General features: G+C 42.2%; 1 protein-coding gene across 1 annotated transcript in view; it reads right to left on the bottom strand.

The window, feature by feature from the left end:
* Positions 1-525: 525 nt before the first annotated feature.
* LOC110589501 (THUMP domain-containing protein 1-like) overlaps positions 526-21,873 on the bottom strand; it is a 45,271-nt gene continuing 23,923 nt past the window's right edge. The window contains 4 exon segments of the mRNA XM_021700015.1: positions 526-640; positions 642-966; positions 969-1,431; positions 1,433-1,624. Coding sequence (XP_021555690.1) covers positions 526-640; positions 642-966; positions 969-1,431; positions 1,433-1,624 — 1,095 coding nt within the window.

Below are 21,873 nucleotides of genomic sequence, written 5' to 3'. Positions count from 1 at the left end.
AAATAGAAAAACTTCACAAAAACAATTCACTTCTAAACCTGTAAAACCCATGTTTTTGCAATGTTTACAGCAAAGTGGGAAGGGACAGCTGAGTGGCAACACATAAAAGTTCCTTCCTTAGCATGAAAATTTCCCTATGAGTTCTCTTTTACAGAGTTTGTTTGCTCCCATGAGTCAGATGGCAACACAGAAGGGGAGGCTGGGGAAGGTAATCAGGAGGGAGAGGCCAACACTATCTTCCTTCCACCCTCCCCTCCACGAAAGTGTTCATCATTATCCGTAGCTTCTCCTAGTTCAACCAAATGCACGTAGGCCTAACTGCACCCTGGCAAAGGGGGCTGAAAAGATCTCCAACAGAACTGTTAACGGGGCTGCTCAATCACTGTTCACTATTGTGAGTTCAGCATTATGCAGCGCACAAAGGTCAAAAACATATTTTCAGTCACAATTTTATATGGAATCCTAGCAATATCTCACCAACGCCATCTGAGAAACCCACCTGCAACACCAAATGATTTTTTTTCTTTATGAGAGATCATTTTTATTTGACTCAGATCTTTCTGTGACTTGACTTTCAAGTTCAGGTTTAGCTCCTCCCTCATTCACCACTTGTGTCTCAGATCTTGGTTTTGTCTGCCCATTCCTCATTATTTTCTGGTACCACCTGCTGGTTATTTGTTCCTTCTGGGTCATGTTGATTTGATTTGTCACCAGATTCCAATTTAGCTTCTTTCCCATTTCCTGCTTTCACTGGCTGCTTTGGGTTAAGTTGTGATGGGTCCTTAGCACTCTTCACCACCTCTTGGAGATTATACTTTCTGAACAACATATAATCTTTGACAACTCTCAGGCAACAGACATCTTTAATTATTTCTACTACAACCGTGTACTGTGGATTGGTAAAATCCACTTTATTTTCCGAATTGAGGCTGCCTACTATTCCTGCCAATTCTTTGATAACTTCTCTCTATTCATGTGATGGTTATTTCGAGATTTATATACAATCTGAAATGTCCCTTTGTTTGGAGCTTTAAACCAGGGTTCCAAAAATGTTTCTGCGTATTTTTTCGTATCTTCTAAGAAAGCCCTGCATGTGCCTGAAACGGGTAACATACGTAGAATAACCCGAGCCGTCTTCTTCTTGGTTTTGTACGTATCCTGGAGAATATGATGCACCAATTTCTCAGGTTCTATTCCAAGTGTCCTGATGAAGACTACATTATTTGCTCCACTCTCCACTGACTGGAATCTTCTTAGCTTCATCTCTGTCGATGCTTTCATGTCACCAACTTCTTTCTTCAAGACAGCCTCCATGTCATCATCCTCTCCGTCGCTTCCAGAGGGCTGCTGATCTTTGTGCGTAAACTTTCCCGGCCCACACACGTCGTCGCCGTATTCGTCGAGCAGGCTGTAGGCCTCCTCCACGCACTTGGCGTTCGTTCATGTTGCAGGTAATGAGAATGCCCTGTAGCCGGGGGCAGCCGTCGTGGCGCCGAGCCCGCTTGGCCTGCACATACCGAGCTTTGCTTTTGCGCTTTCCGCCGCTGGCCCGGGGCCGCCATGGCGCGTGGGAACCAAGGCTAGCGAGAAACGTGCTTCTCTGCCATGCCCGGCTTCCTCGCCTCTGCGGGCGCCAGCTGGCTTGCGTCAGGTCGAACTGCCAACATTCTTAGCAATCTCCCCATCAAGTGTTTCTGGCATCCTTCTCTTTCCTTCTGTGTTGTGCTTCAGCAAGAGGGAAACATGCCAGGCATCCCTTTCCACAGGGTCAGCAAGAGACGAACTCCCTCAGGCTTCGTGTGTTTGTGTGTGTGCCTTTTTTCATCAGCTCTCCCAAATGGTTTGGGTATAAAATTCTAGACTGAGTTCATTTTCAGCTTTAGAAAGCCATCATTCTGTGGTCTTCTGACATCTTATTTCTGATGGGAACCCTACCAGCACCGTTTATGGTCACTCCTTGTAGATAATCTATACATTATCTCGGGCAGCATCTAGGATTTCTGTAGGATATTCACGTTCTGCCATTTCCCTGTGTATGACGTCTGCATGTGTGTTTTCTTTTCCTACTGGAGACTCCACATACTCCTTCAGTCTCTGCTTGATGTCTTCTCATTTCTCTTTCATATTTTCCTTTTCTCTCTGTGCTACGTCTTAGATAATTTTCTCAGATCTTTCTCCCAGGTAAGTCGATCACTTGTAGGTGTGTCTCATCTAGACTTAGACTCCTCATTTGAGGGATTTTTTCCACCTGTAATTACTATACTTTATTCTCTGTCATTTCTATTTGGTTCCTTTTCAAATTTGTCTATTCATTTATCATACTATCCTGTTCTTGCCTTATGTTTTCTAACTCTTCTGTTATCTTTTTTGTTATCTTATTGTGCTACTATCTCTGGTTCTTATGATGTAAATTCTCCAGGGTGATAATTCTCCTTCATGGTGTTTTCTCATGTGAGCTTTTAATTTTTTACATGGGGAGCTTATCTTTAAGTGACATCATTTTCCATGGGAGTCCTAATGCTCTGGGCAGTGTCCATGTTCTCACAGAAGATTCTTTTCCCTTCTATCACCTGACACAGAGGCCCTGCTTTCTTATTCCTTCCCAAGGCAGGTGAATGGGATTTCTCATACCCCACTTCATGGCTCCCAGCATTGCACAGACTGCTGTCCTGCATGGCACTGAGACTTTGTCTCCTATCCTCTAGTTTTTATGAAGACATCAAGCCCCTAGTCGGGAGTTTTTAAAAAATTGATTTCTGGGGGCACCTGGGTGGCTCAGTCAGGTGAGCATCTGACTCTTGATTTCGGCTCAGGTCATCATCTCAGGGTTGTGGGATGGAGCTCCGCATCGGGCTCCACACTCAGTGGGGAGTCTGCTGGGGATTCTCTCCCTCTTGCCTCTCCCTCTCCCTGCTCCACACCGTGCGTACTCTATTTTTCTCTCTCTCAAATAAATAAATTTTAAAAAACGATTCCTGAGCTCTATTCTAAACCTTCCGAACCCAAAGTCTGAATGTGGGGCCCAGGAATCTATCATGTTCCCTGGTTCCACTAGCCTAGTTATTGGCAAAGACAGAATGAGAATCTGTATTTCCTAAGAGAATGTTAATGTCAGAAACACTAACAGGGGAGCAATCTAGTACTTTCAAGAAACTTTCTCTCTCCATAAACGGAAGAGCAAAGTATAGCTTAACAGACCACCTGTTAGAAGTAATCAGCAGCAAGCACACACTACATGTCATCACTTTCCTAGGTGATGTCCTTCCATACAAAAGGTTTCCTCTTATGAGTCTCTAATCCAACTGCTCCATTTTTCCAAGAATACTAGAATCCTCTAAATTATCACCAGCAAGAGTCCATTTGACACAAAAGGAAACTTTTTTCTTAAAAGTCCTACATGAAAAAATTAGAGATCTTTATCCTCTTCTTTCGTCTTTATTTAGGCATCTCTGGTGAGTTCCCTACATTTAATTTTTAAATCCATCATCCACAGGTTTAATTATAGTTTTATCTTCTATAACAAGCTTTACTTCCATGGCTTCATATAAATACCAGAATAAAACCTGACATTATAAGAAATTAATTTAATTTTTAGTGAGACAAATGAAGTGACCTGTTATAACCTCTAAATAAATTTCTTACACCTTGCATATTTTTTTTCCTAAATGCAAGGATTCTTTTCCATTTTGAAAACATTTTTATTATGCAGCATAAGTTTCCAGGAGCATTTAAAGTCTATCATATTCAGTCCCATGATCCTCTTCACCTTCATCCCTTCCACTCCCCGACTTTGGCTACAGCCATACTGATTGACCTGCAGACCCCTGAACATATCACTGTTTAATGCTTTTGAGCATTTTCTCACAGTGGCTCTGGCCAGAGTGCTTTGGCTCTGCCCAATCTCATCCCATGTCTCCCACCACCACCAGTTCCAACTTGACACAAACACACTTCATTATGCAGCATCTCCCTACCTATCCTTCAAATACCTAAATATCTACAAATACCCATCTCTTCTACCTACAAATATCTACAACCTACAAATATCTACAAATACACATCTCTTCTAGCACTTTTCACATCTGCTACAATAATTAATTCATTTATCCTCAGTAGAGTATAACTCCTTGAGGATAGGGACGACATCTTATTTAACTTTCATGTGTTATTTGGGAAATGAAATGTTTAACTGGCTGCTACATGGCCAAGCCTTGCTGGGCAATGGGGATAAAATGTAAGGACCCTGGCATCCTGCCCTCATGGCACGTAGTTGGGGAGAAAGACAATGGAATGACCTCGTAAATAAGTGTGCAAGTATACATTGCGAAAATGTTTTACACAAAATGTACAAAGTATACCACAAAGGGATCTGGTTTGTTCCAGAAGGCTTCCCTCAGGAAAAAAATGTTTGAGTTAAGGGAGGAATTGAGGGAAGCTGGGTATACTTGGATTCTCCAGAGAAACAGAACCAATTGGAAAATACATATGTAATCTAAATACCTATATCTAAATTTATGTATTTATCTATAGATCTATAGACATAGACCGAGAAATTTATTATAAGGAATTGACTCATGCAGTTATGGAGGCTGAGAAGTCCCAAGATCTGCAGTTGACAAGTTGGGGGCCTGGGAGAACCGACAGCATAAGTTCAAGTCCAATCCAAAGGCAGAAAAAGATCAATGTCCCAGCAAAAAGACAGAGAGAGTGAATTCTACCTTATTCTTTGGCCTTTTGTTCTATTTAGCCCCTCAATGAATTGGAGGATATTCACCCACGTTGGGGAAGACAGTCCTGCTTTACTCTGTCTACTGATTCAAGTGCTAATCTCATCCAGAAAACCCTCACAGACACACTCAGAATAATGTCTAACCAAATAGTTAGGCACCCAGTCATGTTGATACAAATAGTTAACCATCACACCCAGGCAAGAAGATAGGGAATAGCATTCTAAGGAAAGAGTAACCTACTTGAAAGCCTCAAGGAAGAAGCATTTAAGAAGACTGGAAGCCAGTGTGGTTGGAGTCCCAGAGTGAGGGTCTGGGCAACCGCAGGTGAGGCTGAAGAGGGGCAAAGGCAGGTCTAGCAGGACTCTGGGAATCTAGAGCAAGTCACAGGGTGATAGAAGGGACATGTTAACATGCATTCCAGACCTTAGCATGGTGCCTGAGAAATAATGTCTCAATAAATGTTTACAAAAGAATTAATAATCCATGAACAAACACAAAATCAACCTTGAGTTCAAAGCCACGCAAGGCTGAATTAGTATCTGTTTGAGAAAAATCAATTCTCAAAAACAAATACAGAAACATATTCACACACTCATTCAACAAACATCTGTAAGGTCACTGCTTTAGACAAGGTATTGCAGGGTACTACGGAGAGTCATCAGACTCTCATCAACAGTGGCTCAGAGACATTTTTCTGAAATCCAGCAATCCTTTCATTTTATTTTACTTTTTTTTCAGTTAAATTCAAGCAACTGTAACTTAATAGTTTTGTTAATAAAAAGCAAATATACCATAATCTAATTTTTCCCAAGCCATTTTTGTCCACCTGTCACTCTGTGTATACATATGTTCAAATATTAATAAAAGTTGGTTATCTCTAGGTGGCAAGATTTTTGATGATTTGTCACCTTGCAGCTTTATATTCTTCTGTATAGTCTGATTTTTAAATGTAATGAGTTCATATCATTTTTACAAAAATAAATTCATATTTCTAAGCTACTTAAGAAAAGCATTAATTTTGACCATATCTAATGTAGCCATATAAACTTATGTCTCTCAAAGAAATTAAGAAATTTAAATTCAGATAGATTAGACAACTAGTACAAAGTTCCAGAGTTAAAACCACTAAGATAGTCCTTGTAAGGAATTTTTTGCTTGTTCTAAAAAGTAGAGGTCTAAAAATTTGCCATTGAGAAGCAGAAAGTAACCTCCCTTCTCCTCCCTGTGGTTCCCACAATCCCCAGTTACAGAGAAGAGTACCTCACACAGGAATAGACACACCCCCAGGACAACCACCACATTCTTGGGCTCTGTCTAGGGAACACGATCTGACACGTGTTACATCTGAACCAGTAACAACTAGTCATATGCCCATATTTCACAGGAAAACCCCTACCCTGTATGGGGATAAATAGGTCAACTTTTAACTAATGGTTACAAATCCCTTCTATATCAAAGAATTTAAAGGGCATGCTTTGAAAGAACAGGGTGGGAAGAAGGGGCAAGGAACGGTATAGAACATGCCTGAATTTTCTACCCCAGATTCTATCATGCTGCAGATAAAAGAAAATCCCCATACATATAACATCTCTAGTCCACTTCTGTTTTTCGTTTTTAAAAAGTTATTTTTTTCCTGCAACATCAGCCATGCAAAAAGATTTGTTCATTTAACAAACACCTGCTAGGTGCCTAAAGGACCCCAGAAACTCTGTAAAGCATGGAGAAACCAAAGATAAAGAGGGCATTATCCCTACTCTCAAAAAGCTAACAGTCAGGAGCCAAGTTTTCTATTGAAAATATCATTAAACATTTATTTCTACCCTATGGGTTAAAGATTGGAAAATTCTAGAAGGAAATTCTAGATGTTATTGCAACTATCCTCTTAAGATCATTAATGTGGAAAAGAGGCCTCAATTAGGGTGTTTGCCCTTTAAAAAAAAAAAAAAAGAAAGGAGGAAGAAGGCTGGTGTGAGAAAGGTTACCAAGAGAACTATGACAATTTATGCTCGAAATACAAGAGCCCCATTCTGAGACAATTTTCTCTGGCAAGCACATTAGTCACTGGGCAGGAAGGAGCATATACTTTTTGGACTGAGATCTACTTTTTGGATCACTGCTTATGGCATGTGGAGAATATATTTGCCAAACTATTCTTCCCTGAGTCTGTGTCTTTCAGGGGATTCAGGTAACCACACTGCTCTAGCCATTAAGCTGAAACAAAATTGACCCCAGTCTGCTGGTGGTAAGACACTAACTCATTGAAATTCAAGAGGCATATTGTATGGTTGAAAGTGACTGGTACCCACCTGGGAATAATTGTCAACTCTGCTAGAAGAGATATAAGAAAAAAAATCACTACAAAATAGGTCCTGGAGAACGTTTCAGACCAAATGTGTCCACTCAGGCCTAAATCTCATAGCTGGAAATGCGGATGGCTAGGCACCCAAAATTCAGTTATTTCTACACCTGGTAGATACTTTTGATGCCTTTACCTGTGTAGACATATCAATACAAGTTTGTCTCTCTTCTGTACCTCTCCAATATGCTTTATGAAATCAAAGTGTCTTAATGAGGGAAAAGAAATCCATGGCGGCACTGGAGCACTCTTAAAATTTGAACACCACAAAACTATTCTTTAAAACCTTCACAGAAAGCTGATTCATTTATTTAAAACTTGTCTCGAGCTGCTCTTCCTCAACACCCTTGTTTTACTAGAAGAATTAGAACTTATTAAAGTGGTTAGAATAATCAGCTTTCCCCAAACACACCCTGAGGATTTGACAGAATAAGCATTCTAACATCCCTGTTAATGTTTATTCATAGTTTATGGTAATTTTGTAACGTGAATAGTCAATGCAGTAAGAAATTATTCTTTACCATGTCAAAACTATAATCCCTAATGGTTTCACACACAAAAAGAGAATCAACTTCTCTTGATGAAAACTTGAAAACAATATAATTTCTCTTTCAGATACAGTAAATAATCATTGTTGCATGTCCCTATTTCAATGCTTTTTATAAAATAAGAAATCTTACAGTTGAAAGAAAAACACTTTGTTGACTTGGGGGAATCTTATTTTGGACATAGAGAGTATTTTCACTGGGTCTTCCAAGCAGAACTGGCAACTTAACTTTGCAAGAACCCCTCCCCCACCTTGATCACAAGGCTCTGTCAGCAAACCCCACAAGGCTTAGAACCACAGGACACCATTGGCTCTCCTGTGGCTGAAGACCAAGGAGAGTAACTCCACAGTAGAGTGTCCACACAGTCTTCTGTTCTCAAGGGGAAAGTCCAGTCTCTCCTCCTCCTGCACTGCTGCTTTTCACAGTTTCAGTTGTCTTTCTTGGAGACTCTGGAATTCTCAGGAAAGAAAGATAGCCAGACTTTTTCTTGAGTGACATGGTAAGAAAGTGCACTTTTGTTACCCACTCTCCCCCCAAAGGTCCAGAGGAAAAGTGAAGACTCAGACTCATTTCCTACATGAAGGATTTGACTTACAAAATATCAAGTGGTGGAGAACCCAGGTGATGTTTAGAACAGGACTTTAGAACTCCTCTTCCCGGAAGTCCAACAGAGGGAAAAAAGACCTAGGCCGGTTACTTAAAGGAAAGGGGGCAGGGATGAATTAATCACATAAAGGAAAAACTTAGGGACTCTGAACAGATATCCAGTTCTTCTATGGGAAGAACCTAACTTAAAAGCACTCAGCCATTCAACCGTCTGTTCATTCATTCATTAAACATTTCTTGACATCTACTCTATGCCAGTTGATGTGCTGGGCCCCAGAAAGCAGGAGACAGGCCCGCCTGCAAAGAGCTCAGTCCAGGAGGAGAGGCAGACTTGTGAACACATGTGTTCAATGCAATGCACACCCCAGAGCAGACAGAGGTAGCCCAGAGTTAGGGGTGACTGACTATTGCAACCTAAGAAGGAGGCAACTCATGAGCTCGGATTTGAAAGAGGGGAAACGTTCATTCGGTGAAGCAGTGAAGGAATGGGATTTCCATGGAGCAGAAGGAGTGGTTCCAGCAAAGACCCCAGGGCCAGACTAGGAACAGAAGGCAGAACGACTGGTAGCCCAGTTGGGTGAGGAGGGTAGCTCAGAGCCCACCAGTTGGTGATCTAGGAGAACTCTGAGCATATCACCAAACTCGGCACTCTGCATCTCTACCTGTATATTAGCATCACCCAGAGGCTTAAAAAGTAAAAACCAATGCCTGGGTCCCCCTCCAAACCGATACCATCAGAATCTCTAGGTGTGGGATCCTAACCGATTCCAATACGGTGTGAGCCCTAGAGCTCACTGTAAAAAGGAGTGAATTTTTAAAACCCAGCTCCGTGGGTTGTCGTGTGGGTTAAGTAATAAATATACCATGCCTTGAGAGTGTTCACAAAGCTGGATGATAACAGAGGGATTGAGGATTGGAAAGGAGACGGAAGGTGTACCAGAGCCAGATCATCCTCACGGCTAAATCTCCCTCGTGTGGTGCTGGTCTCAGCTCTTGGCGTGTATATCACAGCCCATCGGGCTATGGGGACCAGGCTCTTTCATAGCTCTCTACTGCCAGAGGATGGATTCAGATAGTAAGGCTTTAGGCCTTATTGTGTGTATTGATGAGCCTCATTATCAGGGAGTAATGTGATCAGAATTATATTATTTAAAGTCATTCTGACTGCAGCAGAGACAATAGGTCAAAACGGAAAGAGACAAAGGCAGGGAAATAATGCTACTCCGTATACATAAGGCAGACTGAAAGGGTCTATAGAAGGAGGAAAACAGCTCTTAGAAGCCCAGAGCATGAAAGGAAAAAAAGAAAAGAAAAGAAAAGAAAAAGTACAATAGGCTGGTAGATTTTCTCCTACTACCTGTGAGACTTCATTAAGACATAAATGTGTTCTGATACACAAGTAAGTGCCATTTCCACATCAACCACCTCTCACCTCTTGTGCAATTTCAGGCCTCAACATCATCATCATCTGAAACACTGTTAATCATGTCTCTAGAAAAGTCTGAATAATACTACACTTAGCAGACTTCCATCATTTTCAAGAATTTTGTCAATTCAAAAGGTTTTTTTTAAAAAATGCTTATATTACCATCATCTGTTGAGGGAGTTTGATTTAAATGATTTTGTGTATGGCAGTTTCTTTTTTTTTTTAATTTTATTTTAATTCCTGTAGAGTTAATATGCAGTGTTTTATTAGCACTAGGTGTACAATGTAGTGATTCTATGGTAGTTTAATGGGCAATAGAGATTTTTTTTTTTTTTTTTTTTAAGTAGGCTCGGCACCCAGGACAGAGTCCAGTGCGGGGCTTGAACTCATGACCCTGAGATCAAGACCTGAGCTGAGATCAAGAGTTGGAAGCTTAGGGTCACCTGGGTGGCTCAGTCAGTTAAGCATCTGACTTCAGCTCAGGTCACGATCCTGGGGTCCTGGGATCAAGTCCTGCATCGGGCTCCCTGCTCAGCGGGGAGCCTGCTTCTCCCTCCCTTTCCTGGCTTGTGCTCCCTCTCTCAAATAAATAAAATTAAAAAAAAAAAAAAAGGGGGCGCCTGGGTGGCTCAGTTGGTTAAGCGACTGCCTTCAGCTCAGGTCATAATCCTGGAGTCCCGGGATCGAGTCCCGCATCGGGCTCCCTGCTCGGTGGGGAGTCTGCTTCTCCCTCTGACCCTCCTCCCTCTCGTGCTCTCTCTCATTCTCTCTCTCGCAAAAAAAAAAAAAAAAAAAATTAAAAAAAAAAAGGAGTCGGAAGCCTAACTGACTGAGCCACCCAGGCAACCCTGGGCAATTCAGATTTAAACTATGTTTCCATTAGTGATATAACTGCCATCAGACTCTGAGCAGATATGCTTTTTTTTTTTTTTTTAAGATTTTATTTATTTGACAGAGAGAGAGACAGCCAGAAAGAGAACACAAGCAGGGGGAGTGGGAGAGGGAGAAGCAGACTTCCCGCAGAGCGGGGAGCCCGACGTGGGGCTCGATCCCAGGACCCGGGGATCATGACCTGAGCCGAAGGCAGATGCTTAACGACTGAACCACCCAGGCGCCCCATGAGCAGATATTCCTATACAAGACAGGTGCCAGCATTCCCATGTGACAGACGATGACACAGCAGGTCACCCTTTAGAGAGGTCATGATTACAGAAAGAATGAACTACCCAAGGACCAATCATTTGTATGCATCTCTAGAACGTCAAGATTGCTATTCAACTCTAGAAAATAAGCTAAACTAAGTTCAGCTACTCGAGCCCTGCATGCTGCTCCTTGCTCAGCGGGGAGCCTGCTTCTCCCTCTGCCTGCTGCTCCCCCTGCTTGTGCTCTCTCTCTGTGTGTCAAATAAATAAAAGCTTTAAATAAATAAATAAATAAATAAATAAATAAATAAATAAATAAATAAATAAAATAAATAGATTGGAGTAGTAATAATTCTAAAATAGAATTTTCATTCCTATACCAAGCCTCCTTTCCAATGAGTAAGACAAATATTTTTAATTAAGTTACAAAGTTCCACAAGAAAAGGGGTAAAAAAATATTTAGTAAAGAAACCAAGCACTCTACAAATACTACTGGTTATTATTTCTATCACTTTCATGACAACAGAACAGAAGGATTCTCAGCCTGCCTTTCCCACTATGCTCCATAGTCAGAATCAGAGATTTAAAAAAAAAAAAAAAAGAATCTAAATGTGCCTCACTGGGATAGACTGTAGTATAGGAACCCATCCCATGGAATTAACTAGAAGGATTAGATGGATCTCTATCCTCCAGCACACCGAGATCACTGAGGCAGACACATTTTAAAATACACATATATAAAAAATACACATTTTATATATGTATGTCTGTAAGGCATAAAAAGATCTTAAAGACTAAATAGTATTTGAAAGTGGTTCCCTGTGGAAAGAAAAAAAGGGAAATAGACAAGTGAACTTCTATGGGTTTCTTCAAGAAACAATTTATAAAAGAAAGAGAAAACCATGGATTAGACAAGAGACGTATCAACTTATTGCAATATGTTACCCTATTAGAGCCTGATTTAAACAAAAGTTTAAAGTATGAAACAATGGGGAATCTAGACGCTAGACATTTGCTGATAAGGAATTACTGTTGATGTGGGGAGATAGGATTGGAGTGGTTTTTGAAGCCCTTATCTTTGAGAGACACATTGAAATATTTACATATGAAGTGGTATTTGCTAACAAAATAATCCAATGGCAGGTATAGATAAAACAAGATAACCTGATAATTGTTGAAACTGCATGACACTACACATTAGGGCTCAGTGGGTTATTTTTCTCCGTTTGTGTATGTTTGGAACTTTCTATAATAAAACATTACAAAAAGCCTTTTTAAAAAATACCTGGCTTTGCTATCTTCCTAATTGTGTGATTTGGGGGAAACTATTTGATCTCTGCAAGTTTCTACCCCTTTTACTTTCAAGAAATGGGAGTAACGTGGCTTAGCCTAGAATAAACTCTCAAGAAGCTCGGACCTCATTGAGCTGTTGGACATGCCCTCACCACAGGGTAGTAGCTGTTTTACAGCTACTTGTCATCTCCCTCTGAATGTGCTAGGGAAAACGCAAACCTAGCATGTCTGAAATGGAATCCATCAAACTGGATAAATGAATGAATGACTGAATGAAAGAAAAAGATCTCCATCATCATTCTGGTCAATGCTCCCATGGTTTCTTCCTCATAGATGGGCTTTTCCTGACCGCTGTCAAGAATGTGCTGTCTTTTTTTTTTTTTTTAAAGATTTTATTTATTTATTTGACAGAGAGAGACACAGCGAGAGCAGGAACACAAGCAGGGGGAGTGGGAGAGCGAGAAGCAGGCTTCCTGCCGAGCAGGGAGCCCGATGTGGGACTCGATCCCAGGACCCTGGGATCATGACCTGAGCCGAAGGCAGATGCTTAACGACTGAGCCACCCAGGCACCCAAGAATGTGCTGTCTTGACTTCAGCTACTCAGAGTTTAGGCTTCTTCAAGTACAGAATTGTCATGACCCGAATTTTCACTAGCTTTTAGCATCCCCATTTCAACTAACAACCTCAAAGATCTCTAGAACTACTGCTAATGAGGGCTTTGCAGAATGCATCTCTCTGATCTCAACCAGCTATACTGTCTGAGAAAAGTTCTATTTTCTATATTCTTTGTCTTTGGCAAAGAGTGAACATCCAAATTACACATAGCCTCAAAAGAACTCATGAACTTAATAATGTCCTTAGTGTTATTTGATTAATCACACCCAAGGGTGTAGCAACCTATGTTTTTTCCATTAACTATTTCATGCTCATCTTCGTAAGATTCAAGTTGGGTATGTAATGAGAGATTTTCCCCAGGGAAGGTTAACCATTCAGGAGCCATACTATAATCAAAAAAAAAGGGAGAAAGGAACAACCCAAGAAACTGTTTTCTATACAGCCCCAGAAATCTGAGTGATTTAACAAGAGTCTTGTAAGCGCATTGCATCAAAATGTGGTCTCCCGATGGATTTCATACAAGTAATAATTTCCTCCATCGATGTTCGGTAATGAGCACATTTCCATGTCCTCAGGAATAAATAATATGCTTCTCATGTACACAATTCTGAAAATCTGTTTCAGATCCATTAGCATCTTGGCCAATGAATATATTTATTTCTAGATAGATGCAGACATGGTAATTTTGCTGCACTTTTAACTCACCAAGAACATAAGGGCTATGTCTTTACATATTGCCCTTTTGTTCTTTTTTGGTGGTATATGTGTCCAACAGCCCATATCCTGCATTTACTCATCACTCAGCTTCTTCCAGGTGAGGTTTTTGTGGCTAAGAAAAACATGAGAGGGGTACCTGGGAGGCTCAGTTAAGCATCTGACTCTTGGTTTGAGCTCAGGTCCCGAGATCGAGCCCCGCGTCAGCTCCACACCTGCTTGTCCCTCTCCCTCTGATCTTCCCCCACCTCTCTCTCTCTCTGTCTCAATCTATCTCTCACCTGAATAAATAAATAAAATCTTAAAAAGAAAAAAAATGAGAAGCATTAGAATTATAAACCATCACACAGTGGGACACAGAGAGCTTGCCCCTCTTGCCCAAACCAGTAAGGCTGGTCAGTGGTAAAACCAGGGCTACAGTCAGAACCTCAGACTCCTAGTTCAGGGCTCTTTGCCCCACATGATTTGAGTCCAATGTCTTTGGACTTCTACCTACTGAAAAAAAAAAAATTATTCTCTGGTCCTTAGAAAGCAAAGTCTCTTTTTCGGACCATTCAGTCACCACATAATGATTTATGAGAACACATTAAGCACTCAGTTTTCAAAAGCCCATATCAAAGTTCCATTTGCATAGAGGGAATGCTCACTGTGGGGACAGATCCCCTCAGAGGACCTATTCTGTTTCTGCTATCTCTGTAAAGCCTGGGCCTTTCAAAGAATGTGTGCACACTCCTGACAGGAGCGAGCCAGAAAGCCCCCAAGGAACACTGCACTGAAGTGCCAATGGACACTTGTTCTAAAATAGCAAGCACATGAACGTTTGAGACTGAAAGAACACAAACAACTTATCTCTTCATATGTTTATGATTTCTACTTCAAAGTTGATATGAAGCCCTTCTTCAGGATGATTTGTACGTCCATTCCATTGATTCAAATTAATCTGGTATTTCATAACCAGTAAGAATGATCAATTGGTGACCAGAAATCAATACATTTAAAATTAAACAAAGTAGCCTGTTTCCTACCTGTTCTCCACAAAAGCTATCCCACTTCTATTGTCAGTCAATAACCTGTTTACCACTGGATGCCCATTCTGGAAATTTCCATTTTGTCTTCCATCTCTCTCACCCCTCCTTCCCACCCAATCTGTCCTCACATCCTTAGGAAATGTGTCTTGATTCCTGTAGGGACTGTGACCCCACCACCATCCACTCCCTCACTTTCCCCTTCCTCACATGGCCCTGAACTTCCCAATCATGCTCTTCAGTTGGGTAGATCCAGTCACCACCTGCCCTGGGAGTGGGTATGAACAGTGAGCACGGCTCATCCTTTCTGGCTACAGCAGTCCTTTAGGAAATGGGCACAAGATCCAGTTCAGACCAATGAAATGTGAAGAGCTGCTTGATGAAAGCGCCAGGGAAAGGAATGTCCTCAGTCTTGTATGGGAACTCCTGAAATGGAACGCTTTCTCTCCCACTAGATGGATAAGAGAGCACTGGTTACTGCCAGCGATCCTCCTGCAGCCACATGGGCAGCCAGTCTAGATGAAACCCACCACCAGGTTTCTGGGGACACTGTTGATGGATCAAGCTTTGTCTGAAGGCTGCATTACTGCTGGACTCTACTTCGATATACCTATACTTCTCTTTAATTTATGTTAGTTTGAATTGGCTTTTCTGTTCCTCCCAAACCAGTAATCCTAAAACAAATTCATTCCCTTCTCCTCAGCCCTACACTAACAGTTCATGCTCTCATTCGAATCATAGTAGTATCCTATTCACTCTACCTGCTCCTGGAATAGCTACTCTTTAAACTCTAATTCTTGGAAAATGATATCAAATTATGACAACATTTATTGAATACTTACAAGGTGTCAGACACTGGTTTGAGTATTTTATGTGCATAATCACATATGATCCTTGTAAGAATCCTACGAAGTAGGCACTATTATTAACCCCACTTTAGAGAAGAGGAAACAGAGTTTTTGAGAGATGGAGAAATGGTCCAGGGTCCTTTATTAAGCAGTGGAGAGCCTAGACAAACTCAAATCTGCCTAATTCCCAGGTCCTTGATCTTAATCACTCTGATAGTCTCCTCCAGTGAAAGCACCAGGGTCTCCCTGCAGTACGTACTGAATACAACATAAGCTCCTGACATGGCCCTGAAAGCTCTTCCCATGTGGGTCCCATCCCCACATTCTTCCAGATCCTGAGGTAGGTCTAAAGCAGAGGCCTCCTTGCTCCAATAGGATACAAAGTCTCATGCCTTTGATTATTAGACCCTCTTCCAGGAATGCCTTCCCCACTCCTTCCCTCTCTACAAAGACCAGATCAAACATCACTTCCAGTCCACCTCTTGAGCTGGTCACCTTGGCACTTTGGTCCTAGTTAGAGATGGACCACTTACAAGGAACAGAAACCCTCCCTAGGTAGCTTAGGTAAAGGGGATGTGCACCAGGGGACACTGTGCTGTCTCACAGCTTCTAAGGACAGGAAATAAACGGCAGCCAAGCCACACAAAGACCCAAACCACCACCTGGGGATTCAAGGCTGCTGGATCCCCAAGATCTCTTGGACTCTCAGCTCTCTCCACTTCCCTTCTGTTTCTCTCTCCCCCATCCACCTGCTTCCCTCCACAGACTGACATTCTCAGCAAAGCTCTTCTGTCTGCCCACATTCCCCCCTACTCGTAGCCTTCAATCTCCCTGCAGTCCCCACTCTAGCTGCCACCCTCCTGGAAGACTAATGTCCAGTGCCACCTCAACACATCTCTGCCACTTATTCACTTTCCCAGAGAATCCCATTTTTTCATCCCACGAATGCTGCCTCTTCCTAGGTCAGGTGCACCCCTGGTCCAGTCAGCTGTGGCTGCTGGGTGGTATCCTAAGACAAGCGCATCTGCTGAGGTCGACTTTTCAACAGGAGCTATGGATGCCCCGCCCACATCCCCTCCTCCCACCATTCCTGTGCACACCGATCCAATGGCACCCTACTGTCAGCAGCTGAGGTGCTCTCCTGAAGGCTTTCTCTGGGTGCCTCACAGAGAAGGTCAGATGTGCTGGGGAATGGGTACCCCAACAAAACTGTCAACCAATGACTGATGGGAGATGGTAAATAGCCCTGCTCTAGAGCTCTGTTGGGATAAGGATGTGGGGTGTTTATCCCACTGTCCCGGACCTGCCCAGCAGAATCGAGCCTCAGTTCCCCATGGCATTAACCTGCTTAATAACACACCCTTTACTGGCTGTCTTCCATGTTTCTCTTCCTACTCCCTTGCAGGTCCCTAGGATCACCTTCCAAAATGAATGACCCACACTCACACTCTTGTCTCAAGATCTGCTGCTAGGGAAACCCTACCTGGGGCAAGTGGGGTGTATTGTCCCTGAAAGGGGTGCTGGCAGGGCAGAAAATCTAACATCTGTGGGACTCCATTGTACAACACTGTTTTACCTCATATTATCTTTAGTTGTCTGGCACGCCTATCTTTCCAAAGACAGTATGAGCTCCTGAAGGGAGAGGTTGTTTCTTCTTCACCTCTAGACTCCTGGGTTCCCAATATAAGGCTTTGTATACAGCAGGCCAACAACTGTTTCTTGGCCAGGGAATTAGACTGCATCTACGAATGAGACATTCTCCTAACTGGATTATACCACACCCAGGCAGTCCATTAACTGGACTATATTATAAGATTCTCCTAGGAACCAGCTGCCTTTTTTCGTTAACGTACATTCCATTTTTAAGTAATATCTAGATGTTACTACTGTGCAGTGTGATATATTGCAGAATACTGCAACCTGTTAAATTTTGCAAACTTTTAATAGAAAACAAGCTTAAAGCATAATTCCACTTTAATTGCATCAAGGAAAGTGTGATTTTTGCCTGACTCCTGAAATCTCAGCTTAATAAACAGGCCACTGAAATATTTGCACTCATTCTTATAAACTCTATTAGATAGGTAATTATCTTTTCACTTCCCAGCTCAAAATACCATAAGGCAAATTTGCTAAAAGGTGCAGAGGGCAGGTGAAGGCTCCCTTTCACCCATGCGCTGTTGAGCAATAAAATCAGCATGATAATTAAATGTCCATCATCCTAAAGTGTGTGCAGAAAACTGGATGGTGGCTGAAAAGAAAACAGACTGAGAGAAAAGTCCCAATGGACTCATGTCACAGTTTTAATTCTCTTTAAAAATTGACATATTAAACCTACCCTGCGTTCCATTTCATCTTTACATAAACACATCTAAGGATGGAGGGAGGAAAATATACAGATGATGACCCACCGGCTTATACCCCCTGGATTCCTAAGGAATTAGACTCCTGGGGTTTTTTTAAGTAGCATAAACAGGATGAAAGGCAGTAGTGTATACATGAGGTAACAGTCAAGTTCGAATCTGGCTTTGTCAGCAGCAGCCTCAGCTTGCTTTCCATCTGTGAAATAGATTTGAAATAGCACCAGTAGTACCAGAATCACAGGGTTATCATGACGACTGAACAGGATAATGGCTTGTCCAATCCCTGACACAGTGTGAGTGCCCAGAAATCAGCAGAAAGGATGGAAAGCTCTGTGCAAGAAGAAAGGAATTCAGTTCATCAAGCTTGTTTTTTGTCTTCACACCCCTTACATTTAGCGTTGCCGAGGGGTCTCATTAATGCCCCCATGAACGTTAGGCCCACATTGTCTGCTAAAGTTGACCATAGTCCTACACCATGGCAGCAAGTTCACTCCTGGGTACGTACCCAACAGAAATGTGTACAGATGTTCACCATGTGCAAGAATGTTCATAGTATTTTTTGTAATATCCCCCAAACTGGAAACTACCCCAAGAGTAGAACAGATCGTACCTGGCCATCAACAGAGAAATTGACCACTCCGTCAGCAGTAGAAAGGATAGATTGTGGTGCCCTCAGCACTGAATTCCTCTCCTGCAGTGAGAATGTGCAAAGAGCCACAGCAACGCAGATGAATGTCACAGACATAACACTGACAGAGAAGCCAGACAACCAAGATAGCTGAGGGCATGATGCCGCTTACATAATGTACAAAGACAGGTAAGACTATTCTAATATATTCTGTCAAAAGTCAAGAAACTGGTCACTCTTGGGTGTACAGTAACTGGAGAAGAACAAAAGAATCTCTGGAGTGATGGTAATGTTCTCTTACTTGGGGTCGGGGGAGCTCAGAAAAGGGTAAGTACACTTAGGGAAAGCTCAAGCTATACATTTAGACTTTGTGTACTTACCTGAAGGTGGGCAATCCTTCACTAAGAAGTTCACCAAAGAAATGAGTCAGACTCCTTGGGCTCAGAAATTACACCTTTTGCAGGGGTGGCCGACTCTTGTGCAGATATAGTAATGCTGCTGGAACACTGCTGGAGGCCCAGGTAGCCCTGGTAGATGGTCTACCCACTGCCAACAGCTGCTCCTCACTGTTCACCTCTCTGCAACTGAAATTCTAATCTCACCAGATACAACAGCGCAAATATGCAGTCAGCGGGGGACAGGAAATTGGCCTCTAGACCAAGACCAGGGGCACTCAGAAACAGTCTCTTAGCCAAGATCTAAGACCTCTCACTTCCCCATTGTCCTCCAATGTCTGGCAAGAAGGACAACACAGAGATGGTTCCAAATTATTGCTACGGGGGACACCATGATCCACCAAGCACCAAGCATATGGCAGATGAGTTGTTCTATTTGGAGAAGATTTGGAGAAAGCAGCTGTGCAGCTTTCAGTACAAAAGACCTAAACTGGGGATCTTCTAGAACAAAAAGCATATATGTATATATACACAGTTATTCATTGTTTTTATATATGTAGTTACATGTAGTTTTATATATAGATTTTTTTATGTCTAGTTATAGGTTTTCAGTAAATTATTCTATAGTTTTTCTATTTGCAATTGTTTATGCTCTCAGGAAAGCAGTCTTTTAAAAGACCTCCAGTGATGCCAGAAAAATTATTTTTGGCCATAGATGATTCTCTGTACAGAAACACTTCCTCATGTATTTAATACTTTGGCGTTGGAGTCCTTTCTTCATGATAGATGCCAGATTACATTTATTTAAATGGTCACAGAGTTTTGAAAAAAATATGTTGAATACTGTCATTTTTTTCTCCCCTCAATCTGTGATGGCTCCATAACTCTCCCAGAACAGGTGACAATCCTTTGATGTCTGAAAGTGGCTGGTGTGCAGTCCCTGTCCTGACTAAGGTGAAGAGCCAAGCTCCCTGATGGATGAAAGTCCTTTGGAATCACAGGAACCAGAGGCTGAAGGGGATCCCAGAGTCCATTCCTCCAACCTCCCCTCCTCTGGCCTCTACCTCACAAGGCCACTTTGGCAATGACACAAAGGCCACTGGCCACCCTCCAGCCTCACTCACAGATGTCATCCCTCAACCCGCAGTATTTCCACTCACGCAGCTCATCCTGCTGTCTTGAGCCTGCTCTTCTCTGTACTCAATGTCCCATTGTCCTTTCCTGGAAAGGCCCTTTACCATCCTATTTACTCTTCTGAACGAGCTCTAGGTTGTCTCTATTCCTCAAGGTTGTGGAGCTCAGAAGTGGATGTATAAATCATGCTGAAGTCTAGGCCTGAGGAAAAAGAGTAGAGGTAGCATCTCCATTGTTCTCCCACTACCCTCCCCCACTAAGGCACCCTGTGGGGAGATGGAGAATGGCTCACAAAGATACATCCATGTCCTAAACTCCAGAACCTGGGAGTGTTAATGTAGTTGGAATGAGGGTCCTTGCAGAGGTGATGAAATTAAGGAATTAGAAATTTGAGATGATGAGTTTATCCTAGATTACCTGAGTGGGGCTAAGTGCCATCACAAGAGCCTTTATAAGAGAGAGGCAGAGGGTGTTATACACAGAAGAGAGGGCAAGGTGAAGATGGTAGCAGTGATTGGAGTGATGCGGCCAAGTGAAGCCTGGAGTCACAGAAAAGCTAGAAAAAGCAAGAGCACAGAGTTTAGGAGGGAGCATAGCCCCACAGATACCTTGATTTCACCCCAGTGGTATCAGACTTCTGGCCTCCAGAACCATAGGAGAATAGGTTTCTTTTTTTTTTTTTTTAAAGATTTTATTTATTTATTTGAGAGAGAGAGAATGAGAGAGAGAGCAAGCACATGAGAGGGGGGAGGGTCAGAGGGAGAAGCAGACTCCCTGCCAAGCAGGGAGCCCGATGCGGGACTCGATCCAGGGACTCCAGGATCATGACCTGAGCCGAAGGCAGTCGCTTAACCAACTGAGCCACCCAGGCACCCGGAGAATAGGTTTCTGTTATTACCAAGTTTATGGTAGTTTGTTACAGCAGCAATAGAAAACTAATATATGACCCAAGACTACATTTGCTTTCTGTCCATAATGCTGACTTACTGAATTTAGTTGATTCTTTCCTCCTATAGAGAAAATAGTTGGTAATAAAATAGAGCCATTGAGAGGGACAGGTGCCATTTTATTGGATTCCTAAGCACAGAATTTGGAGAGAAAAGCCTCAGTAGAGATTTAAGAGGGAGTGGCTGTGTGACCTCGGATAAGTCACTGTGAGTTACTTTCCCCATTTGTAAAATAAATAACCTCTAAAGTCTTTCCAGGTGATTCTCTAAATCTTTATGTATTTTACTTAATTTTCAGCTAATTTCAGGCCATCACTGACTTAATATCATCTCCTTAGGTGTCATCTCCTCTGGGAAGCCCTCTCTGATTCACCTCCTTTCTCTATAGTCCATGGCTCTTGGCACAGGTCTCCATTTTAGTGTTTATTTCACTGCACCCTAGTGATTGGTCTCCATACCCATCTTCTTCCTGAAGAACTCCTTTTACTCCTCTATCTCCAGTGCCCAGCTCTGTAACAAGTGGGCAGATAAAGAAAATAATGAGTTGCTATAAAGTAATGACCTCACCCTACATAGATCGTGGATGAAAAGGTCACAGGACAGGGCTGAGCACCAGAGTCCTAGAACCAAACATCTATAGGGGAGCCATTCATTGAATAGCCCTAGCAACCAGACTGTATTGTATGAGTTTTATGTGTTGTCATTGTAAATATGGCTTGTTTTATCTATTTAATGCAAGTAAGTCCTATTCCAAAAGCCACCTTTGACAACATATGTGCTTGAATTTCACAATTATGATCAATCTATCCATACTTGAAAAATTTAAATGCCTGCTAGAGATGCCTTCTCCTTGGTCAACAAGGTTTTAGCAAGACTTTTCTAAGTCTTGCCATTTCCATTCATAATTCCAATACCCACAAGCATAAAGTTCAATGGTAATACATGAAAAGCTACACATGAAAGAATCTGGGTCTCTTCCTCTGGTGAACGTGAAGGGCTCATCATCATGATAGATGCCAGCTGCCCCCCAGCCCTAGTCCAGTAAACAAATGCTACCTGTCAGGATTTTAACTGGGGTGCCCCACTTTTTTTTTAAGGAGGCTCC

This window comes from Neomonachus schauinslandi, chromosome 6 (assembly GCF_002201575.2).
Source record: "Neomonachus schauinslandi chromosome 6, ASM220157v2, whole genome shotgun sequence".
Taxonomy (NCBI): Eukaryota; Metazoa; Chordata; class Mammalia; order Carnivora; family Phocidae; genus Neomonachus; species Neomonachus schauinslandi.
The sequence above is the reverse complement of the archived record's forward strand: the minus strand, read 5'-3'. Positions and strand labels throughout refer to the sequence as shown.